The sequence below is a fragment of the Periplaneta americana genome, chromosome 1, assembly GCF_040183065.1.
Source record: "Periplaneta americana isolate PAMFEO1 chromosome 1, P.americana_PAMFEO1_priV1, whole genome shotgun sequence".
Lineage (NCBI taxonomy): Eukaryota > Metazoa > Arthropoda > Insecta > Blattodea > Blattidae > Periplaneta > Periplaneta americana.
Genome location: NC_091117.1, coordinates 196,103,290 through 196,127,388, shown reverse-complemented (window position 1 = coordinate 196,127,388; position 24,099 = coordinate 196,103,290). Strand labels below are relative to the sequence as shown.

At 36.8% G+C, this 24,099-nt stretch overlaps 1 protein-coding gene across 2 annotated transcripts in view; it reads right to left on the bottom strand.

Annotated features, from left to right (window-relative positions):
• Window positions 1-24,099, bottom strand: part of LOC138706226 (catalase-like) — a 92,994-nt gene that overhangs the window by 30,763 nt on the left and 38,132 nt on the right. The window contains exons 1-5 of one of the 2 annotated variants that reach the window (XM_069835280.1): window positions 17,727-17,881; window positions 11,780-11,954; window positions 7,688-7,829; window positions 4,085-4,235; window positions 2,016-2,195 (exon numbers count right to left, since the gene is read on the bottom strand). In XM_069835280.1, coding sequence (XP_069691381.1) covers window positions 2,016-2,195; window positions 4,085-4,235; window positions 7,688-7,829; window positions 11,780-11,954; window positions 17,727-17,825 — 747 coding nt within the window. In that variant the 5' untranslated portion in view covers window positions 17,826-17,881. Of the gene's footprint in view, window positions 1-2,015; window positions 2,196-4,084; window positions 4,236-7,687; window positions 7,830-11,779; window positions 11,955-17,726; window positions 17,882-24,099 lie in introns of those variants that run through there. The other variant, XM_069835273.1, reaches the window with a different exon arrangement.

Sequence of the window (24,099 nt, the reverse complement as noted above, 5' to 3'; positions counted from 1 at the left end):
GTGAAAAGTTCGTAGTTTTATGTTTTTTTTTTCTTTCAAATGTTTGACCTCTTATTCGTTAACTATTACGAGTAGGATCGTGATTTTTGTCCATATCGATAGGAAATCTATACCTGGTAAGGTATATCTTGTCTCAATAGCAATAAAACCAAGTCCCTTCAAATGAGGGTGGAGATTATAGGAGGGTTGTAAATTTTCAGGATTCCTTTCAAAACCTTGTTATTGTACAGGCTACCGGAACTCAGTTTCTTGAAAGACAAGCTCAGTGACGGAACTACACAGTACGAAGAGAGATATTTTGTTATTTTATTTTGCGCTACAGAATGTATCAACTAGTCCCTTCCGCCACTGGATGGATGGACAGCATCGCTACACTCTCCCATCGCCATAACAATACAGAGTACAGACAAAGTAAGACATAGCTCCTTTCTCTCTCTTTTCACAGTGAGACAAGATACATCACACAGCCTTTAATAAAGAATAATTTATCCCTCTGACGTATTTCAATAGCGTGGACGGTTTTCGTGTAAATTTAATTTTAAAAACCTCTAGTTTCAAGCCACTGCACGATGCCCGCAAGTGGCAACATCGAGGCAGAGAACAGCTCACCTCCGCAACACATCTAGTTCGTTGACCTCTTACATCTGTATCACAAGTAGAGTGTGTTAGCGGCGATGTTGCAGGACTGCTGAAACTTCAAACTTAATTTTCTAATTAACCGTGCATTTAATCACAAAACATAATATAGATTCCCCATTCAATTGAGTATACCCTATCGTCCCTTTAAATCTACAAGGTTATTCCACTTCCACCTTGTATATATTAGGCTTCAATGTCTTTGACATCTTCCGATTGCCCTGGTAACCATTACCAATTACACATCTTGATTATACAACTTTTAACACTATATCTCTTCGGAAAACGTAGTATTAGTGTCTTTCACGTGTTAAATTTTATATTACCTTGTTAACATGTTTCAGCCTGCTATTGACCATCTTCAGAACTGGTTGTTGCTGGTCTTGGCGTCTTTTGTTTTGTTTTCCTGTGGGGATGTGTTTGTGTAGTGTAATGTGGAGTCGAAGAGTGTGTGTGTTCTGGACAAAAACACACCCAAATGAAATTCTCAACACACAACTCAATTTCAGAACACACACACACTCTTTGACTCCACATTACACTACATAAACACATCCCCACAGGAAACAAAACAAAAGGCGCCAAGACCAGCAACAACCAGTTCTGAAGATTGCCAATAGCAGGCCGAAACATGTTAACACGTGAAAGACACTAATACGTTTTCCGAAGTATTAGCAATTAATTGTAGCTATGTTTCTATTGAGAAGTTGGCTACAAATAGGGTCCGATGGAGGCACTTTGTGAATTGATTGATTGATTGATTGATTGATTGATTGATTGATTGATTGGTTGGTTGGTTGGTTGGTTGGTTGGTTGGTTGGTTGGTTGGTTGGTTGATTGATTGATTGATTGATTGATTGATTGATTGATTGATTGATTGATTGATTGATTGATCGATCGATTGATTGATTGGATTGACTGATTGATTGACTGATTGATTGATCTTTCTATTGCATCTACAGTTACAATTACAGTGAATGAGCGAGCTCCCAGTTAGTGATAAAGCTACCCTCAGATTGCAAGAGATCTTTCGGAAAGATTCCCAATCGTCGCTACATTCTGATATATTTTATTGAACATATTAGGTGGAGAACATAACGATTATTAAAGATTTGGACTTGGGCAGATCTAGAGGGATCCTTACCAAGAGTCGACCTGGTTGGCGAGTTGGTATAGCGCTGGCCTTCTATGCCCAAGGTTGCGGGTTCGATCCCGAGCCAGGTCGATGGCATTTAAGTGTGCTTAAATGCGACAGGCTCATGTCAGTAGATTTACTGTCATGTAAAAGAACTCCTGCGGGACAAAATTCCGGCACATCCGGTGACGCTGATATAACCTCTGCAGTTGCAGTCGTTAAATAAAACTTTTTTTTTCCTTACCAAGAAGTAGAATTTGACATAGATCGCTTTGTGCTGGGCGTTGACGAACTTGAACGTGTGAATGCCGTAGCCATCCATGTGCCTGAACCCCCATGGTGTGCCGGCGTCCGAGTACACCCGAAGAATTTGGCATAGACTCTCATGGTTCTCCGTTACGTGATCCCACACCATGTCTCTATCCTGAAAGATCAGTATGTTCATTGTTGAGTGGTACACTGCATCAGGCTGAACTCTAGCTAGTATGTACTATGATGCTACCATAAATGTTGTTGTTTTCTAATGCCAGGCATTTGACAATAAATTCATTTGACCTCATGCGCTCCAATATTTGCTACCATAAATGTAACAATATAGAACGGGATGAGTCAGATTTCACTGTTGAAAGAAAGACTATGTGATATGTAGAACAGATATTTCATAATGATGCATTTTTAGTGCATTCGCATTTGAGCAGAATTCCTCAAAGTGTTTTCATCTGCATAAAATCTATTACACGACTTAAAACTGAATCGTAAATTCGTGACAATAAACATTTATATTTACAGATATTAAATACATTTAATTTTAATTTTTCTCTTTATCTGATTTTTTTTTAATTTTAATGACTACATTATACACACATATCATAAAAAAGATTAATATCAAATATATATTACAATCAATCCCGGGATTTAAATCAATTCATGAAATATTGCTTTATAAAAATTCGACATCTAATACCGAATCACTGCGGAACGCCATCGTTTGGACAAATTAAAGAGTTACTTTAACAATCAAAGTTCTTCCTATTGCAGGTAACATGACGTTTGAGATGTGCTGTAATAAGTACTGCACATGAAAACAAGACTCAGTGTAAAGGAATATTTGAAATCCCTAAACAAGAATGTATGCTAGGCACTTACATTTCATCATGATTGTCTCAATAGGATCTTCATTTGTCCGATCAACGGTCAACATTAAATTCAGCTTGAAACATACGAGTACTTATGTGCGAGATCGTGCGTATTTGCTTGTTTTCCGCACAAAACCAATCCGTGGTAAGTCTAAAATTCCACATTCAGTATTCCCAACCGAACACACATAACAATTTCCCTCTTCTTACCGCTTAAGTGACATATTGATTTTACTGCTTTAGGCTTCTAACATATTATTTTTAGAGACGTTCAATATAGTAATATTTATAAATTGGAAACTTACCACTGCAATTTCACCTAAATTGCACTGTTAATTATTGTTTTTAAATATTTGCAAAAATTAAGTAAACTCTACAACTCCACTACAGTTACTGGATTCGTGATGCAAGTAACATTAAGGAAGCCGTGAAAAAATCAACAAGATTCCAGATGCCGATGTTATTACTGCAATATGTTATATAAATAATATTGTTAAAATATTAAAATGAAAAATAAGTCATTACATAACCTTACCGTTTGTTTTAAGTTCGCATTTATGGACTGGGGGAAAAAAAAGACAGACGTATATCACGGCCTGCTGGAGTATAGTAAACACAGAAAACATTTTAAAGCAACAATGTTGAACATAGATATTTTTGTTTTACAAATTTTCCGTCATTGAACAGAAACCAAGATGGAGATTTCATTGCAACTAATTAGAAATTCCTCTTTCAGGTATGTAATAAACGATCTTCGCACAAAATAATGTACGATACACGAGCGGTATGTTTTCTTTCAATTCTCGGAAATTAAAAAAGCTCAACTACGTTTCGCTTTTTCAAACTTTTCCTCGAACATGAAAACTTCAACATACCGCTCTTGAAACGCATACCCTATTACTATTTTGCACGACCGTGTTTTTTTTTTTTTTTGTTGTATTTACAGCTATTGTTGATAAACCTTGAAAGTTAGAATTCCCACACAGAAACTAGTTGTTAGGGAAACCGTTCTTCATAACACAAAACTATACTAGTTACCATTAGTTATTCTGGCTTCTTTCAATTATTATTTTAAATTCGTTTGGTACATATAGGATTTGTCTGAATTCATAGAATCTAATAAATAATCTAATCTAATGTAATCCAAAAAAATTGTAATTTACTATGAGTAGTTTACCCTGAGATTCGTAACGGGGTTCCGCTTCTGCGAGTGGATGAAGAGAGGGAATCTCATCGGATCCCTCATGAAGAAGACTGGAGAGTTAAGACCTACTATGTCCCAGATTCCTTCTTCTGTGTAGAATTTTACGGCAAAACCACGGGGATCCCTGTAAGATTTGTTAATATAGATACATGAAGATGAAATCAGTCACAAATAATAGTACATTATGCAACGAGCCTATAATGATAGTAATTAAGAAGCGAGTATGGATGTTTATGAAACGAGCGCAAGCGAGTTTCATAATTTTCATACGAGCTTCTTAATTACCATTATAGGCGAGTTTCATACGACTTTTTATGCTCGACCATATTTCTAACTTGAAATTATTCATTTTATTTGTATCTAACTGACCTTGAGCAATACCTCGTAAATTGTGAGATATGCGCAGACGCGAAAGTATTGATTTTTTCCGAGGAACAGATGTCCACATTGACCTTGGCAGCCTATAAGAACCTACAGAGTAAACTAAATATTAACTTTGATATAACATTGAAATTAAATTAGACATTGAAAAACGTGATGACAAATTGAATTTATTTGAATATTATTTACAATTAACGCTAATTATTATAGTAACAGAACATAACCTTCTGCGACAGTATTGGATTTCCAGCCTCCGTGACTTTTCGCTAATTCTCTTTCGATTGCATATCCGAGAATAATCGATACTTGCGGTTTTATAACGGTACAAAGCTGACTTGTCATTGGCTGAGGTTTTATAACGGTACAAAGCTGACTTGTCATTGGCTGAACATCTGTACTTTAATGAGTAGGTGTACTTTAATTACATGCATTAAAGGACTGCTACCAGGTGTATAATTACTACATTTCGGCATGGTCGAGCATAAACAGATTATATCAATAGTAATCTCACTAGAGGTTTTGATTTATCTAGAGAAAATCAAAACTCGAGTGGGATTTAATTGACTATTAAACGATTAGAAGAAAGTATATAAAGATTAGAAGAAATAAAGTACTCTAATACAATAAAATAATAATTGACTTACTAAAATTCTATTTCACTAATGTTAGCTCCATCCACACATTTAAAAGGAGCCGCCATTTTCATTTGACTATCTATGCAGTGAACAAATGACGATCGAAAAGTATGTTTTATAGTACCATAAAGAATTTGCAGTTTGCAATGTTGGCAAACAAAGAAACAAATGCTAGGGAAATGATAAAAACATGAGAAAGTATATAAAGATTACAAGAAATAAAGTACTCTAATACCACAGTCTAGTATATACAGTCACGAAGCTTGAGTTGTGAGGGTACTAGGAACAAAAGACTGTGCCGGTACTATTTCGCATTGTCTGTTATTAGGCGATAGTAGCGATCCTAATGGTTAGCAACTATCTATGGATGCATATTCCTTACGTATTGAGCTTCGTGACTCTATATATTAGACTGTGCTAACACAATAAAATAGATATTAATTGATTTACTCAAATTCTATATCGTTAATGTTGACTTCATCAAAACGTTTGAACGGACCAGCCATTTTCAGTCGACTATCTATGCGGGAAACAAATGACGATCGCAAATCATGTTTTATAGTATCAAAATTAATAAGGTATGCAGAAACAAAAAGTTCTTATGTAATTTGCTTCTTGGAATTTTATTACTTTCAATCTATCTTACCACACTCTAGACATAGTATACTTATGTAAGTAGATATAGGCCTATACATTAGTGGCAAAAAAAACGGACCGACCCTTGTAGCTGATTTCAGAGCCTTGTTCACTCCAGAGCAAGATAGACTGGTAACTAAGACTTTCGTGGTTCGAATCCTGCCTGGGAAGGAAACTTTTTTTTGTTCCTTATTCACATTTATTTCCAATACTTTTCGATTGCAGCGATATTTACTACTTAATTAACTTATTATTCCCAGAACATGAATTTTACCAGCAATCGAAAAATATTGGGAATAAATTTGAATAAGGAACAAAAAATGCATCCTTCCCAGGCAGGATTCGAACCACGAAAGTCTTAGTCACCAGTCTATCGTGCTCTAGAGTGAACAAGGCTCTGAAATCAGCTACAAGGCTCGGTCCGGTTTTTTTTTTTTCCCACTACTGCATGTTTAGAATCAATTACTGCTGAATTTACATCACATTAAAATACGTTATTTTATGGCCACTCTAAACATTGGAATTCTTTACGAGTAGGAACTTCAAGATTTATTGTTAGCAGAGTGGTAACTCTTCTTACTGAAAGCTGGTTTCTAATTCCAGTTTTTACAAGATTCATGCAACTAAATCCTCGCTCACAATTTACAGTATGCGATGGAACTTTATCAATCAATTAGAAGAAATTGTTCACTTAAGTTGTTAATTTACATGAGTTGTATCAACTTTTTTAAATCCATTCTTGAACATCTATTGCTCAATATCTTTGTGAACATCCCCATGCCATTAGCATTTCATTTAAATTCAGATTCTCCAGAAGATTATTTCAAACACATCTCTGATTTCATTTTCTCCAATACCATCTTTGTTTCTGCAGTCCAATGTGGTTGTCGCATTTTTGCACATTTCTATTGAAGGTTTGTTCCATTTTTAGAAATCGAATAGCAAAACGCGATAAATACGACTGAGGCTTAAACCCTGCTTTTGGGGGCACGAAGGTTAAAAAAAAATGTATTTTGAGGATACGCTAGCAAAAAGAGATTCACTGCTCTATCGTTTGGTCCGAAGGGTTGTTGATTCGAGTTCCGCCTCGGGCATGGGTGTTCTGTTAGTGTTAGCATTATTTTAAGAAAACGAAACAGGGAAGGGATTCAAGAAAACTTTAGAATAATTACTCTGGTAAGTAAAATGAGACAAATGAGAAAATAGTACATTACGCAACGAGCCTATAATGGTAGTAATTAAGACGCGAGTATGTTTATGAAACTAGCGCAAGCGAGTTTCATAATTTTCATACTAGCGTCTTAATTACCATTATAGGCAAGTTTCATACGACTTTTTATGCCCGACCATATTTCTAACTTGAAATTATTCATAAGTATTCATATTATTCTTATCTGACTGAGGAGCGGATGTGACCTTGTGCAATATCTCTTTAATTATGAGATGTGCGTAGAAGCGAAAGTATTGATTTTTTCCGAGGAACAAATGTAATTGACCTTGATATAATCTAGAGAGTAAAATGAACATTAATCTTGATATAACCTGGAAATTGATTTAGACATTGAAAAACGAGATGAACAAATTGAATTTATTTGAATATTATTTACAATTACGCTAATTATTATAGTAACAGATCATAACCTTCTGCGACAGTATTGGATTCCCAGCCTCCGTGACGTTTCGCTAGTTGTCTTTCGATTGCATATCCGAGAATAATCGATACTTGTGCTTTCATATTGCTACAATGGTGCTTTCTGATTGGTGGAAAACCTGAACTTTAATGAATAGGTGTACTTTAATGAGCTCTACCAGGTGTATAATTACTACATTTCGGCATGGTCGAGCATAAAGGTAATTATGAAAACAAAACAATAATTAATTATTGTACAGTCTCCGAGCCATTGCAATGGTTGACGGTACTCACCTCAAAGTGTCCGCACTGCCACTCTCACCAATGACAGTTGACAGTCGAACCGCGATACCTGTCCTCTTTCCTACCTTATCAAAAATGTTCGCTTTGGTGTACATAGAGATGTCTCGCGTTACTTCGAAATATCCCGACGCGCCTGTAATAGAGAGAGAAGGTAAAAATGAAATAATATACGCTCATACTTTCATTGGCATGGTAGCTAACTATAGGCCTACCTTCTGTTTTTGAGCAGTGAATTATAATTAATAACGCAGTCTCACTTGAGTTTCATCATTAATATTTCTGTGGATAGGATTTAACAGTGGCGGCTCGTGATAAAATATTATGTGTGTTCACAATTTTGTGTTCCAAAATCGAAGAGAATTTGAAATCGTACGTTTAGCCTAATATGAAATGTCATGTCATGATTCCAATGTTTCACTATCGAAAAAACCGTACATAAATTGAAAACATATAATAATAATAATAATAATAATAATAATAATAATAATAATAATAATAATAATAATACTTACTTACTTACTTACTTACTTACTTACTTACTTACTTACTTACTTACTTACTTACTTACTTACTTACTTACTTACTTACTTACTTACTTACTTACTTACTGACTTTTAAGGAACCCGGAGGTTCATTGTCGCCCTCACATAAGCCCGCCATTGGTCCCTATTCTAAGCAAGATTAATCCAGTCTCTACCATCATATCCCACCTCCCTCAAATCCATTTTAATATTATCCTCCCATCTACGTCTCGGCCTCCCCAAAGGCCTTTTCCCCTCTGGCCTCCCAACTAACACTCTATATGCATTTATGCATTCGCCCATACGTGCTACATGCCCTGCCCATCTCAAACGTCTGGATTTAATGTTCCTAATTATGTCAGGTGAAGGATGCAATGCGTGCAGCTCTGCATAATAATAATAATAATAATAATAATAATAATAATAATAATAATAATAATAATAATAATAATGAAACCCAGTCTTTTTATTTCGTAGTAAGCCAGTTTACCCAGTTCTTTACTGTTCAAAATTGCTTGAACAGAGTTCATTGTTTACGTTTGTTAAAAATTAATACATACCATAGTGCCGTTATTTACAAAAGCGTGTGTTCAGTAATGTATTTTGGTTCACAACACACTGATACACTATAGCCTGTAATCCCATTCGCATAGATTGATTACTGGGTCATTCCACAGTAAGTGGTCCTGTAACTAACACTGTATTTTATTATTGTTTACTCAGTAAATAATAATATTGCATTGAGCTAATACGAAATTAGTAGCAGATTTTGAACTGGATAAAACTAAAAAAAACAGGACATGAATATATTTATTAGTTTTAGATACATAACATTCTGAATGTCCTGTGACTAACGAAACTTACTGTGAAATGACCCATGCCAGTAAATATTATCCTTAAATAATATACACCACCATACAGATATTTAAATTCATACCACTATCACATTCAACTAGCACGTGTTTGAAAGCTAAACTATGCTATTATGCTGACATTGAAGTATAGTAATTCACAAACTACACTCTCGTAGCAGCACTGTACACACATCTACACAAAGTAAACGTTTCGAAAGTGAGAAATGCTGACACCTACAGGCTAAAATACAGACTATTAAATTTCCTCCTCGAGATATAGCACATGAACGATAGGCATCGATGCACCTGACATCTGCAGGATAGATTCACTGTTCACTTAACGTTTTGTGCTCTTGACGAGTCATAAGCGGCCAGCGAAAGACAATTTTCTCCCGCGCATGCGTGAAATTCCTGCAACCTTCTTGAATGGAGCATGGCTTGTACGTGAACACGTGTTGCCAAGTTTACATAAAGAGTTTATGCAAGATGCGGGAAGTTTAAAATACTCGATTCTGATATTATACATCCCCACTACATCAATACGGTATTAAATAATAAAACTAGTCGTGCATTAATGGAAACAAGGTGTTCACGTGCTCTTGTGCTCTTATTGACGCACCGCCACTGGGATTTGACCATTTTTGCTTTGACAGGTACAAAGAGTTTTAGAGAAAGTAAATTTCCCTCTTCCTTGTCATGATGTTTTTTTATGCTCTTGGATTTTTTTTCAGGCTGAACTGGTAATTACAAATGGTTGGCGATCTATTTGGCGTTCTCTTTTCCTTTTAGTGATTCAGGCCACAACAGAATGACGCCGAGTCGGAGGTCGCCCTTATCACGGACATCCTCGGCTTGCAGTTAGTTTTTGTTTTCTATCTCATGGGGCTCGAGAACAACTTTCTACTCACAGATGTCACAAGTTTTCCTTTATCTTTGCTTTAGGTGTTGATCGTGTTATTTCTGTTGTCTGTTGTGTTCTTGGCAAATGTATTGGGATTCCCTGGAACACTTCTTCTGGCTCAGTTCCTCTGTTGTTACCTTCTTCGTGGGAGGCAGTTGATGGACAAGCAATTGCTTCGATTTCATTAATGGTTGAAGTACCAGCTATGGATTCAATTTCATTCAAATTAGACGTCAGTAATTCGCCTTAATGGAATAATTCACTCCACATTCTACTTACTTACAAATGGCTCTTAAAGAACCCGGAGGTTCATTGCCGCCCTCACATAAGCCCCCATCAGTCCCTATACTGAACAAGATTAATCCAGTCTCTACCATCATATTCCATCTCCCTCACATCCATCGCTCTCAGCCTCAAATATATTTCTCTAACCACCTTATTCTCAAACACCCTCAACATCTGTTCCTCTCTCAAACAGCCTATTCCGAATCTCAGCGCTGAGCAATCTGATGGCATCACGGTATTCCGAATTTCACCGATGGAGTCACTGATGCTCCACCGGTGTCGCACCGGTGCCATCAGCTTGCAGAGGTGGTGGCAGTCTCCATCACCCGCCATCAGTGAATCTGATTGGTTCTTTTATAGGGCGGGAATTAGCAGACGAATGACATCGTGCACTGTTATGTCATGGCGGTGTGTTCTGCTTTAGTTCTGCTGTATTGTTTGTAATGAGCACGACGTAAAAACAATATGTTAATGGCTTATGAGCGAACATGTCAACGGACCAGTTATTACTACCCTCCGTTCAAGAAATAAATTTTTATGCTCTCTTTTCTTTGAACGAGATGGCAGTACGGAATTTCGCAAAATTTTGCTAGCGCAGCACAGATAACAACTTATACAGTCGCCATTACAGCCATCGATCCTTCCAGCAGTTTTGTTCCTATTTCGCTGCAGCGTGACGTCATTGTTGTCCACCGGTCCGGTGAGATTCGGAATACGCTGAAAGTGAGAGTCCAAGTTTTACAACCATACAGAACAGTTGGTAATATAACTGTTTTATAAATTCTAACTTTCAGGTTTTTTGACAGCAGACTAGATGACAAAAGCTTCTCGATATTCTAATTGAATGGGTTATTTATGAAAGGGCCTAAGTCTTGAATACTAAATTGTTTGCAATTTAAGAAAAACTGCTTACTGGCCGAAATTTTGAAGTTAAGGCTGAAATAAAAATTGTATCATAAATTCTACTAAACATTATAGAGTGTGAAACTTAGTCCTCTTCATATCTAAATCGATGTACCTACACCCAAAGAGCAGTTATTACATTACAAACACATTTCCACAAAATTAGCGACTTAGGCCCTTTCATAAATAACCCATTCAATTATGATGAAAAATTCATTGTTGTGACCTTCCTTACATTCTGTTTCAATGTTCTTCAATTCTTCAAAATCGAAATTTTTCTAATATCACAACACGTTCTCTGTTGAGGAAGCGAAGAACAAAAAGAGAGAAAAAAAACAAGAAGTAGAAGGACCATGAAGAAGGAGACGGAATAAGAATGCAGTAGAAGAAAAATCAGAGCAAAAGAATAGAAGACGCCGAATAGATTGAAGAAATAAGAAGTAGGAGACGTCAAGAGGAAGAAGAAAGAGCAAGAAAGAAAAGTATATAAAAATATAGGCCACAAAAAAGGAAAGATATGGTTCCTAGGAAGACGTGGAGCAGATAAAAATATGGAGAAATAAAAGAGAGAAGAGGTGATAGGGAGGAAACACGTAAGTAACTAGTGAATCTGCCTGACCTGCTCCTTTTGCGTGGACCACTCTCTCTGGAATTCGTTCTCTATTGAACGACTGCATCGTGTCGAAGAATGTCGTATCTTGTGTGACGAGAGGGCCCTTCCTTCCAACTCTTAAACTAGATTGTATATCATCTACAGGAGTACCAAATGACGTCACTACCACGTGATCTTTAACCTGTAACAAATTCATATAGTCACTTTCACGTAATTTAATGCTATATTCTACATGGCGTAACTTAATTAGCAGAAGAATGATGTCAGGTACTTGCGGAGAAATATGCGATGGTGTATCGTATAAAGCAGAGCAGATTTTTATCGAGTAGATTCAGTAAAGCCTCCCTAAGGTGGATACATACGGTTCCACCATCGAATAGGGATTATATAGAATGGATACTGAGCGATTTTTTCTGTTTTGTTTCCCTGTGCGCCGACGTTTAGTTCGACTTTCAAGCGCTAGAGGTTAATAATCGAGCACACGCTAATGGTCCCCATGCACTTACAGCACAGTCAAGTATATACAGTCACGAAGCTCAATTCATAGTAAATATGCATCCATAGTTGCTAGGCACTTTCCAAAATTGTGGCCTCCGCGATCTCCAGATTTCTTTTCGGCCGACTTTTGGTTGTAGGGTTACCTTAAAGAAGGAGTTTTCCTGACACATCCAATAACCCTACTGCAACTGAAAGATGCCATCTCGCAAGAAATTGCCAATATTCCAAGACATCATCTGCAAAATGCTATGCATGGTGTCGCAGACAGAATGCTGTACGTTGAACAAGAGAACGGCGGACATCTTCCCAATGTTTTGTAAACCCCGTTGTTTGCCCAACACTGTGATGTTTTTGTTTTTTCCCTATCTCAAATATTATAATATTTATAGCGGTTTGATGTTTGAACTGACTTTTGAAATACCCTATATTTCACAAGTTAAATTTCATACTGTGTCAGCTTCATCTTATTACAAAGTCGGTACTAGACGGTAGGTCTCTCTATAATAAAGATAGCATTGTTATAATTCGAACATGCCGCAGCACCAAGCACAGTGATATATTGAAGGAGGAATAGGAGGACTATGCCTTATGTCGATGTAGATTTTGTTACTCTGACAGTAAAAAATTAGAGAAGGAAAAACGATTATGGTTAAAAAAAAAATATTCTAATCTAAATATGTCATTTTTTTCGAAAAGTTCAAGGGACAGTTCAAAAACAGTAAACTCCCTTGCGTACGCCCCTGGTTCGAAGACAAGTCTGAACATCACAAGTGATACGAAGAAGGCACCACTTATAAGACAACTAGGCCAGGAGATAGTTGGGTAGGGTGGTCAGTTCCTTTTATCACCTTAATATTGCAGAACTCGAGATTACAAATCAACCGAATGCTTATACAAGTCTGTAGTTGCTCTCGATGCCGAGATATTACTGAGAGAGGCTGCAACAAAGCTAATTCTAAATATGAAACTTCGGCGCCCTCATGCCTGTAGAGAGAGTAGGTGGTGCCATTGAGTGTGACCATATACTGTAAGTTACATTGGTTCATGATCTAACGATTAATAACGTTAGTACTTGACATACATACATACATACATACATACATACATACATACATACATACATACATACATACATACATACATACATACATACATACATACATACATACATACATACATACAGTAAGTTGTTGTACAGTCTACTGTCCGAAAACAGGTCTGGACCCCACAAGTGAAGTCAACAAGACATCACTCATGAGACAATAGGCCAGGCGATAATGGGGTAGGGTGGCCAGTTTCTTTCCCCTCTACATTTTTAATTCTGCAGTTTGTTTGACCACGGATCACTGAACGGTGCCCATACTCGGTGCCAGGAAAGGCCTATTCTACATCAAGAAAACAGTAATATTTTATTTATATTAGAGGAGAAAAATTCGCTCCGGCGCCGGGGATCGAACCCGGGTCCTTGGCTCTACGTACCAAGTGCTCTAACCATTGAGCTACTCCGAAGTTCAATCCACAGCACCGGATCGAATCCCTCTCCTCCAGTGTTTTTCCCTTGGTACGTACAACCAAGGACCCGGGTTCGATCCCCGGCGCCGGAGCGAATTTTTCTCGTCTAATGTCAATTGTTAGCATAACAGATGTATTCTGTAGGACCAAAAATTAATCTTTACGTAGTAATATTTTAGTTAAATTCAACGTGAATAATACTATCTGGTATCCAGGCCGTGACGTTGGCTTCCTCTGCATCTGTTTGCCTTTATTTGTTTGAAAATGTTGCGTCTTAATAATTATGTGGCACGACTAGCTTTTGTCATGTCGTAAATATTTACGAGGCTGAAAATACTTTCACTATGGAAATAAAGCAGTAACAACCAAATCAGTCTATCACAGGCTGAATTCTACTTTTCGAAAGGAAAAATGAGTTATGAATGCATGACAAGGCTCGTCACGTCTTTTCTGATATAACGGGCGCCTTAGATAAGAATAATAGTGTGTGAAAAAGTCAGTGCAAGTCATTTTATAGAGCTACCAGCCTTAGTTCATTCCACAGGGACATCATTTTATTTTTACTTCAATTTTTATTGCACCTGAGTTTTTGAATATACTTCACTCCCACCCCTTCTACTAATGAAGTTCAACCGTCCTTCACACAGATCCAAGACCGCCTTACGGTCATAGTAAACAGTACGTTCAAAAAATATGTTCGCATTTTCCAGTGACTAAAGAGCTTTCAGTATTGAATCATTCTCGCACAGGTACTGTCGTCCATTTGCCTACGTCCTATTCCGGTTTCCCCAACCAGCTTTTATTCGCCAGCTAGTGGCTGGGCTGTCGTCTTAGCTCTTTTGTGAGAACATTAATTTCTGTTAGGAATTGGACGTCTACGTAATATTATACAACTGTTTAAAATAACTTAAATAAAAGGGCCTCGTTAAGTAATTAACTGTCACGTGATTTCTTCCCTTTTTACGACTCTACGATATAACCAGTTGGATGGACAGTAGATAGTATGTCTGAATAATTTTATCTTTTCGGATCGGGCAGAAGTGAAGATTGAATTTACAGTACGTAAGGTACTCTTTTATAGAGTAGGTACAGAATTATTTCAACATGAGTTATTAGTACGAAGGACGAAACTGGTAATTGGGATTAGGTACAATAGTCTATAGTGCGATAATATGCATAAAAGAATTGAAGCCTGTATCGAAATGAACGGCCACCATTTTCAAAAATGTGTTTAAATATACATATTTATTTATCTTTCAATTTAACTTCATTCTCTATATTGTACGGTAATGTGCTGTAGACAGTACAATATACACTGCATAATGAATACGTCCACATGGACAGCTCAGTTCGTGATTAAAAACACTCGCTGTTAATACTGTACTGTATTTTGATTAAACAAAAGCCTAATGAAAATGATCAAACTCAAAAGCGCGATATTTCCTACTTTACGTAAATGATGAACTACTTTCCTGCCCTTCTATACTTAGTAAAGCATGAGAACTCCAGTCGTGGAAGGGGGTAGCAAACGGCGTTGATCCAAAGGTATAGCCAGATTAATATTATTTTGAAATCCAATTTATTTACAATTTACATTTGAATTGAATACATAAGAATACATACCCGAAATGAGCATATGCTCGTGCTCGGGTACAGTCCAGTAGTCTACATAAATGAATTAAAAAGTGTTAGTAAAAATAAAATGATGTCCCTATACAAAGAGTTTACTTCCTACAACATGTTACGTTGTGACATATAAATCTCGTAACGTAAAACGTTAAATAAGTCCATATTATTGTAATTTGAATTTGGATTCCTAAAATTTAACCTATTTAGCTCCTTGTCGCATATGTCGAATATTTTAACACAATTGTTCGTTTCATGCATCGTGCAATAAAATATATTCAACGCATAAAACGTAAAAGAAAAGGCTAGATGACGCATGTAAAGCTAAAAAGGGTTAAATAAAGCCTAAAAACCAAGTAAGGCTAAATAGGACAAAAATTACTTTTAAACGTGGGTACCAATAAGCAATACTTATTATTTGCAATAAAAGGAAACCGTCTTAAAACGGTAAACAGTCCAAGTGAACTACGAAACATTTAAATAACTTAATATTACTGCTTCGAGTCAGCCGCGTCAGCTCTGTGATAGCGTGTCTGTCTCCAGATTAGACGGCCCGGGTTCCATCCCCGGGGACGAGGATAACGGTGCACAAGTTCTAATCACTAGACCAGTGATGTCAAATTAAGCTAATTTTTCTGACCTTGACGTCGTGCGCGGGCATCAAGCGCTAAGTATGGAAGGAAAAATAAGCAGCCTAATGGATTAAAAAACAGTGGTGCACAAACTTCAAACGGAACGTGAAATTTTATGTAATTTTTATATGGCTTCTTTCTGTTTAATATTATCTGTATTGTCTGTAAAACAAAAGTACTAACACCAATTTCTTAATATTGCTGTTGTGTTTTAAACGTTAATAACATAATAAAGAGTTAAGAAGGAATATTCAAATAAATTCCGTAGTAGTACAACTATACTGTACTAAGTGAATGAAACACATCATTCATAAAGAAAATGATATCCCAAAAAAAAGGGATTGAGTATGACATGATAAGTTGGAATTTATATTGATGGCATCTTTAGCTTAAATATGCATTATGCATGTTTTTATTCCCAAAAAGACCAAAACATGCAAATATGCACGGAAAAAGTACACATATTTGGAACTGGGGAGTAATGAAATGGATAAGTACCAAGTTTTAACTCTGTCCTATGTTCCTATAAAAACATGCATTTGCATGAGATTCTCGTCTCTACTTATGAGTTTCAAACCTGTCTCCGGACAATATTGGCTGGAGAGGGCGTCCTGCGCATGTAAGACCCTAAAACGGCCTCTGGCTCAAAGCTAGAAATGTCAGTAAACAACAACCACCACCCCACACTGCTGCTTTACGGGTTGCGTTCGAGATCTTTTTAATTTTGGCCAGCGATGTCTTAGAACACGCCTGCACAAACAGTGCTCAACGAGCGCGCGCACTCCTTCGGAGCGGGAGAGCTGTGTTTACCGCTCGCCGAAACGGGGAGGAAGATACGTCAGAATGACATAGACTTGCTATGGGTAGAGGAGAGGGAAACGATCACTTAGTTATTTAGTGGAGTGCAGTGTGTAGGCCTATTCTCAGTAACTGTTTCACGTTGCTTACCTACTGCTACAGTACAGTATGGAGCAATCTAAAAGACGGAACATAACATTTAACATTTAACGATTTACAGCTCGAACTTATTGATCTTCAATGTGACCTAAGGGCTGAAGATCGTTTGAATAATACTACTAGCCTGGTTGAGTTTTACAAGAATAAACATTAGCAATAATATCCACGACTACACAGGCTGGCTGTGAAAATGATTGTCATGTTTGGCTCAACATTTATATTTATGAGCAACTGTTTTCTATAATCAACTTGAATAAAGGCAGATATCGATCATCTGTAACTGATGTTTCATTACGATCAGTAGGCTACTGTTCCTTTCAGCTGCCAACAGCATAACACCTCGTTTTGATGTACTGATAAATAAAAATATAACAAAATGATATCGTACATTTAAGTAGCTATAGAATTTCTATTACTTCTGTAAAATAAATATTTCTTTATTAATTAATAGGCTAATAGTCCAAGATAGTTTTGCAAACACTGAACGGGAATTCATTTCATTAACACTCGTAATAGTACTTCATTTTGTGTACATTTTGTACGAGATCCACCCCTTCTTTCTGTCCACCCTTATACAGAGCGCAGCTAATATCTGCATTCCGCTCATGAGCTGTGAGCCGGCTCGGAGAGCGCAAACCTTGTACAGGCCTAAGACAGGCAAGGTATATGTGTGTGTGGTAGTGATGGCGATTATGCTAGTTATAACAACGGTGGTGGTGATGTACAACCTGATGGCTGCAGTACCCCAGCAGCTGATCGGAGGCAGGATCCCGCTCTGCGCACAAGCCCCACGCCAGGATGGCGCTCCAAACGACCAGTAGCTCCATCGTGCCTTCACTCACTGCAGCCAGTCTCTCTATGTTTCCGTTTCAACGGACGTCTACGTTTGGCTATCTGTGTCGTGCAATGTGATGACTTAATAACTCGAACAACAAATGTTTATGCTCGACCATGCCGAAATGTAGTAATTATACACCTGCTAGCAGTCCTTCAATGCATGTCATTAGAGTACACCTACTCATTAAAGTACAGGTGTTCAGCCAATGACAAGTCAGCTTTGTGCCGTTATAAAACCGCAAGTATCGATTATTCTCGGATATGCAATCGAAAGAGAATTAGCGAAAATCACGGAGGCTGGAAATCCAATACTGTCGCAGAAGGTTATGTTCTGTTACTATAATAATTAGCGTTAATTGTAAATAATATTCAAATAAATTCAATTTGTCATCTCGTTTTTCAATGTCGAATTCAATAATCAAGGTTATATCAAGTTTAACGGGATTACATCAAGGTCAATGACATTATTGTTCCTCGGAAAAAATCAATACTTTCGCGTCTGCGCACATCTCACAATTCACGACCTAGAACAAGGTCACTTCCGATCTTGTCAGATACAAATAAAATGTATACATCTGAATAATTTCAAGTTAGAAATATGGTCGAGCATAAAAAGTCGTATGAAACTTGTCTATAATGGTAATTAAGACGCTCGTATGAATATTATGAAACTCGCTTGCGCTCGTTTCATAAATATCCATACTTGCGTCTCAATTACTGTCATTATAGGCTCGTTGCATAATGTACTATTACAATTGGCATTCCGATTTAATTTCTCATCTAACTCTATGCACCGAAAATAGGGAAGTTGCGATATTGAAGAGCGTGGACGGAACAGTTTACTACTAAAGCACCTGTATGAACTTTGAGAAGTTACATTTATTATACCTACAGGGTGAACCGTAAATAATATCATTAGTTTCAGAGGGTTATTCTTTGAGATATTTCAAACAAAAAAGTTAAATGCAATTTTGCTCGTTTTTGCTGCCTTTTCGAGATAAAAATTGTTTTATATGAAATACTTCATACAGTGTTTTGGGAAAGTCATTGATTTAATTCCCAATATACTCAGTCAATTTAAGAGTGCAATGTATTATGATAATTAGGCCGAGAAATATATGACGCTATACTACCAGTGCGCTTCTTGCGCCCCTGACTTTGAGTACCTATGTCTCAGAGTTGGGGTGAGTTAACGCAGTGTCTTTCGTTCGTTTGAACTCATGCTTATCATCACGGTAAGTTAGTCTTCAGCATTTGGGTGGTTGAAAGCCACTCTTTTGACTTCGAAACACAACTATCTGCTAAAAAATTTAAAGACATAATTTTCTTTGTTAAAGAAAAATTACACTATTTTAAAGACTTTTATTTTCTGTCTGTAGAAAATACACCTAATATAACATTGACAAATATCAGCCTTTTTTATTTCACTATGTTAAAATGATGGTATATTACGTGTTTCTTTTACATAATTTTTCATTTCATATATTGTTACAGTGAATAACAAACCACATTTTCAAATTTTCGAAGGAGAATGATTACCTGTTGCAAGAAAATACAGCCTTACATCTAGAAAAACTTCGTTCCACTTCTATTATCCTTCTCAAAATCTGTATCATTATTAATAAATTTCTTCATTTGAAATTAAGTCACAAATTTTACGTAGAGCTAAATATCCATAATGTTTATCCAGTATTTTTTTCATCTTGTTTGCTACATTTTTTCCCTATTTCGTGTTCCAACTATTCAGTTTCGTTATAATATCATTGACCACATGTTATTTTCTATCTGTAGACAATACACCTAATATAACATTGACAAAAATATCAGCCTTATTATTTCACAATGTTAATATGATAGTATATTACGTTTTTGTTTTACATAATTTTTCATTTCATACAGGGACATCACTTTATTTTTACCAACATTTTTAACATTAACCTGGCTATACTCGGAAACACTGTTGCCCCCTTCATTACAGGAGTTTGGTGTTGCTAGTGCAATATGTAAACAAATCATTTTACTAGGTATAGGAGGAGAGAAAAGTAGTGCATCCATTTATTTTGTAGGGAAATACGATATTACGATTTTCAGTTTGATGATCACTTTTACGGAATTTATCAAAATACGGTAGAGTAGTAACATTTTTTTCAAAAATTCAACTTTTCAGGCGGCTATGTTCGTTATGTAAGGTCCACTTTATTTAGCATATTAATTATTGTTGTTAACATACAATATAGAGAGTGCATTTAAATTGAGAGGGTCATAAGTAAAGGGCTGTAAGTGCACTTAAGTTACTTTTGAGAAAATGGGGTTTACATATTTAAGCTTTCGTAAAATCGGTGAAATTTTATTTAAATTTGAATGTGTGATGCGATTAAAATATCCCTTTGCCACTAAAATTTTAGATACTTTTGCTTACAATGGATGCACTTAACTCATGCTATTACAGATGTCACTAGCAGTCCTTTGCTTCCAGCCACCTCAATTCAAAATAAGCTAATCTGAATTTTTAAACAATTTGCTGAAAATGGTTGCCGTTCATTACAGTGCAGGCTTCAATTCTTCACGCATATTATTAAAACATTTTGAAGCATATTCTCTGAAATTGAATTTATCGTTTCTTGAATATAATTTTTTAGTACGATATTATTAATATAGGTTCTTTCTTCTATAGAAAACGCAACCATATTTATGAAACACACTATACACTGCAGTGTTTACTTCACTGCTTGAAGACTTCGAATGCAACAGCGGCCGTAAGTTTGTGTGTCTGACGGGAGCAAGGACATTAGTGAAGGGGTGGGAGTGAAGTACATTCAGAAATGCAGGTACAATAAAAATGCAAGTAAAAATAAAATGATGTCCCTGTATATTGTTACAGTGAATAACACACTACATTTTCAAATTTTCAAAGGAGAAGTCCACACCTGTGGAGTAACGGTTAGAGCGTCTAGCCGCGAAACCAGGTGGCCCGGGTTCGATTCCCGGTCGGGGCAAGTTACCTGGTTGAGGTTTTTTCCGGGGTTTTCCCTCAACCCAATATGAGCAAATGCTGGGTAACTTTCGGTGTTGGACCCCGGACTCATTTCACCGGCATTATCACCTTCATCTCATTCAGACACTAAATAACCTAAGCTGTTGATAAAGCGTCGTAAAATAACCTAATAAAATAAAAAAATCAAAGGAGAATGATTGCCTGATGCTAGAAAACACAGAGAAGCTTCGTTCCACATCTGCAGAAACAATGCGGGCATATTTGAAATATTTTACACAAGCATTATTTATCTCAAAATGTATATCATTATTACAGATTTCCTCATTTGAAACTGTTACAAATTTCGTCCTCGGCATCTTGCTATTATTCTTCTTTACAGGACGTTGAATGTTGCCTGTTACGAATAGCAGTATTCGGTCGTAATGTAACCGATCAACTAAAGTTCACTGTTGAACGAAACACACTGAAATCCCCACTCCAACGCAATTACGTATTGCTACCTAAAGTCAGAGGCGCATGAAGAGCAATGTAACGGCATACAATTTTTAGCCCTAATGATAATAAATGATAATTTTGTGCTTTAAATATGCAGAAATGTTACATTGTAAAATTCCTTTGCAGGATGAAAAGTTACAATAATTGTTCGGATCAAATATATCGCATTCAAGGAAATTAAGGGTATCGTTTAATTATATTATTATTTATCCATTACACATACATGTGTGTGTATTGTGGCATTGTATGGGGCAGAAACATGGACATTACGACGAAGTGAAGAGAAACGACTAGAACCATTTGAAATGTAGAGAAGAATGGAGCGTGTGAAATGAACAGACAGAATAAAAAATGAAGCTGTGCTAGAAAGAGTGGATGAAGAAAGAATAATCTGATCAGGAAGAGAAAAAGGAATTGGCTGGGACACTGGACAATAAGAAACTGTCTACTGAAGTATGTTTTGGAAGGAATAGTGAACGACAGAAAATTTCGGGGCAGAAGAAGTTATCAGATGATAGAAGACATTAAGATAGGCTAGATTGTATGCGGAGACAAAGAAGAAGATTGGAGAATGCTGGGTTTCCAGTGAAAGACCTGCCATTGGGCAAAAAAATTAATTTGTACAGACATGCACGCATTCCGTTGTTTATTCAAGTCTGAGTCATTATTGTAACTCGTGATCATTGTATGTCGTTGCTATAGTAATATCTTGTGTGAAGCAATCCTCCAAATCTTCAGTGGTAAGTTTCATTAGCATTCATACATCTCCGTGTTTTCAGGAATGTTATATCAAGTTTCTAATTAGTGTTTAATAATTAATGTATTTAACTGAGTGGAAGAGAGCGTATCTGTATCAGGGGGAACCAAAAATATCAATTTATGTTCCTATATTCGCCAAGGGAGTTGGAGAAAAAGTTAAGACACAACCTACTTCTCGGTTTATATGTTGTTCGTGAGCACTGGACGACAGTGAGACAAGGTTTTTTTTTTTTTTTTTGGGAGGGGTGGGCAGTTCTATTCCGAAAAATAGCTGCGTAGGTGCGGGAAGTTTAGGAACTTCCGGCCGTTTTTTTTTTACCTTGTACAGAGGAAGGACTCGGAAACTTGCACTACAGCTTACCACTCCTATTCTGTGAATGACTGGGTAGTCGAACGGCCGCGCTCTTGTACGAGTACAGCACGCCACATCGTGTACTTAACCCGGGCTATTGTACGGATGATGATGATGATGATGATGATGATGATGATGATGATGATGATGATGATGATATGTGAATTAATTATGGTGAAATGAGTCCGAGGTCCAACACCGGAAGTTACCCATCAATTCTGCTTCAAATGGTGGAGGGGAAAAAGCCTCAACCAGGTAACTTGTCCCAACCAGGATATTTGAACCCGGGCTCGCTAGTTTCACTGCCAGACGCGCTAACCGTTACTCCACAGCAGTGGACGCCGACCTTCTTACTACTATTTCTGTTTAAGATAAAGACCATGGTTATCGGAAGAAAACTAAAGAAGGAAACTTGCGAATTCGAAATGAAGCAATGAAATAAGTGGACAGTTTCAAATACTTGGGGTATACTATAAGCGGTAACATGAGCTGATGCCAGAAAATCAAAAGGAGGGTAGCAATGGCTAAGGACAAATAATAATGGAAGAGACTAGTGAAGTGCTTTGTGTGGAGTGTGACATTATATGCGTCAGTAACATGGAAATTACGACGAAGTGAAGAAAAGCGACTAGAAGCATTTGAAATGTGGATTTGGAAAGAATGGTGCGTATGAAATGGACAGATAGAATAAGAAATGCAGGAGTGGATCAGGACAGCACGTTTGCACATCTCCTTTTTATGTTAGGTTAGGTTCTTTTCAAACTGAAATGACGAGTGAAACGTACAGTTAAAATTACTCTAACCTAATCTATCCTAACCTAACTTAACATAAAAAGGTTAGGTTAGGTTAGGTTAGGTTAGGTTAGGTTAGGTTAGGTTAGGTTAGGTTAGGTTAGGTTAGAGTAATTTTAACTGTCCTACGCTTCACTCGTCATTTCAGTTTGAAAAGAACCTAACCTAACAAAAAAGGAGATGTGCAAACGTGCTGTCCTGATCCACTCCTAAGAAATGCAGCTGTGTTAGAAAGGGAGGGTAAAAAAAAAGAATAATGCTGAAACTGATCAAGAAGAGAAAAAGGAATTGACTGAGCCACTGCTAAGAGGAAACTGCTTACTGAAGGATGCACTGGAAGGAATGGTGAACGGCAGGAAAGTTACGAGCACAAGAAGATATCAGGTGATAGACAACATTAAGATACCGGTACATGGATCTTATGCGGAGACCAGGCCTGCAGAACTCGTAAGTAGGGGAAATATGACGTCAGCCTCACTCCACTTCTATTGGGGATGATCGCCTTCCGCGTAGAGTTGTTTACATTCTCCGCCCTTGCAAAGATCCGTCATTGGCGTCATGTAATTTTCAGAAAGGATTGTAAAAAATTCATTGTATTTATAATGCGTTATCACGTTTTAAGGTTTACAATTATGCTAGATTTCCTGTCGGTAGTTTCTTTGAGATTTCTTTGCACTTAACCTGCTTTAGATTTTCGAAAACTTTCCACCTGTCATCACCTATGGAAACATAAATTTATAGCATTTGAACCTTGAAAGTCACTATTCATTTCAATTCAAAATGAATACGAGTGATGTCCTTAATTTAACAGTATATAAATAAATAAATAAATAAATAATATACAGTTCGTAATAATGAACTTACCCGAAAG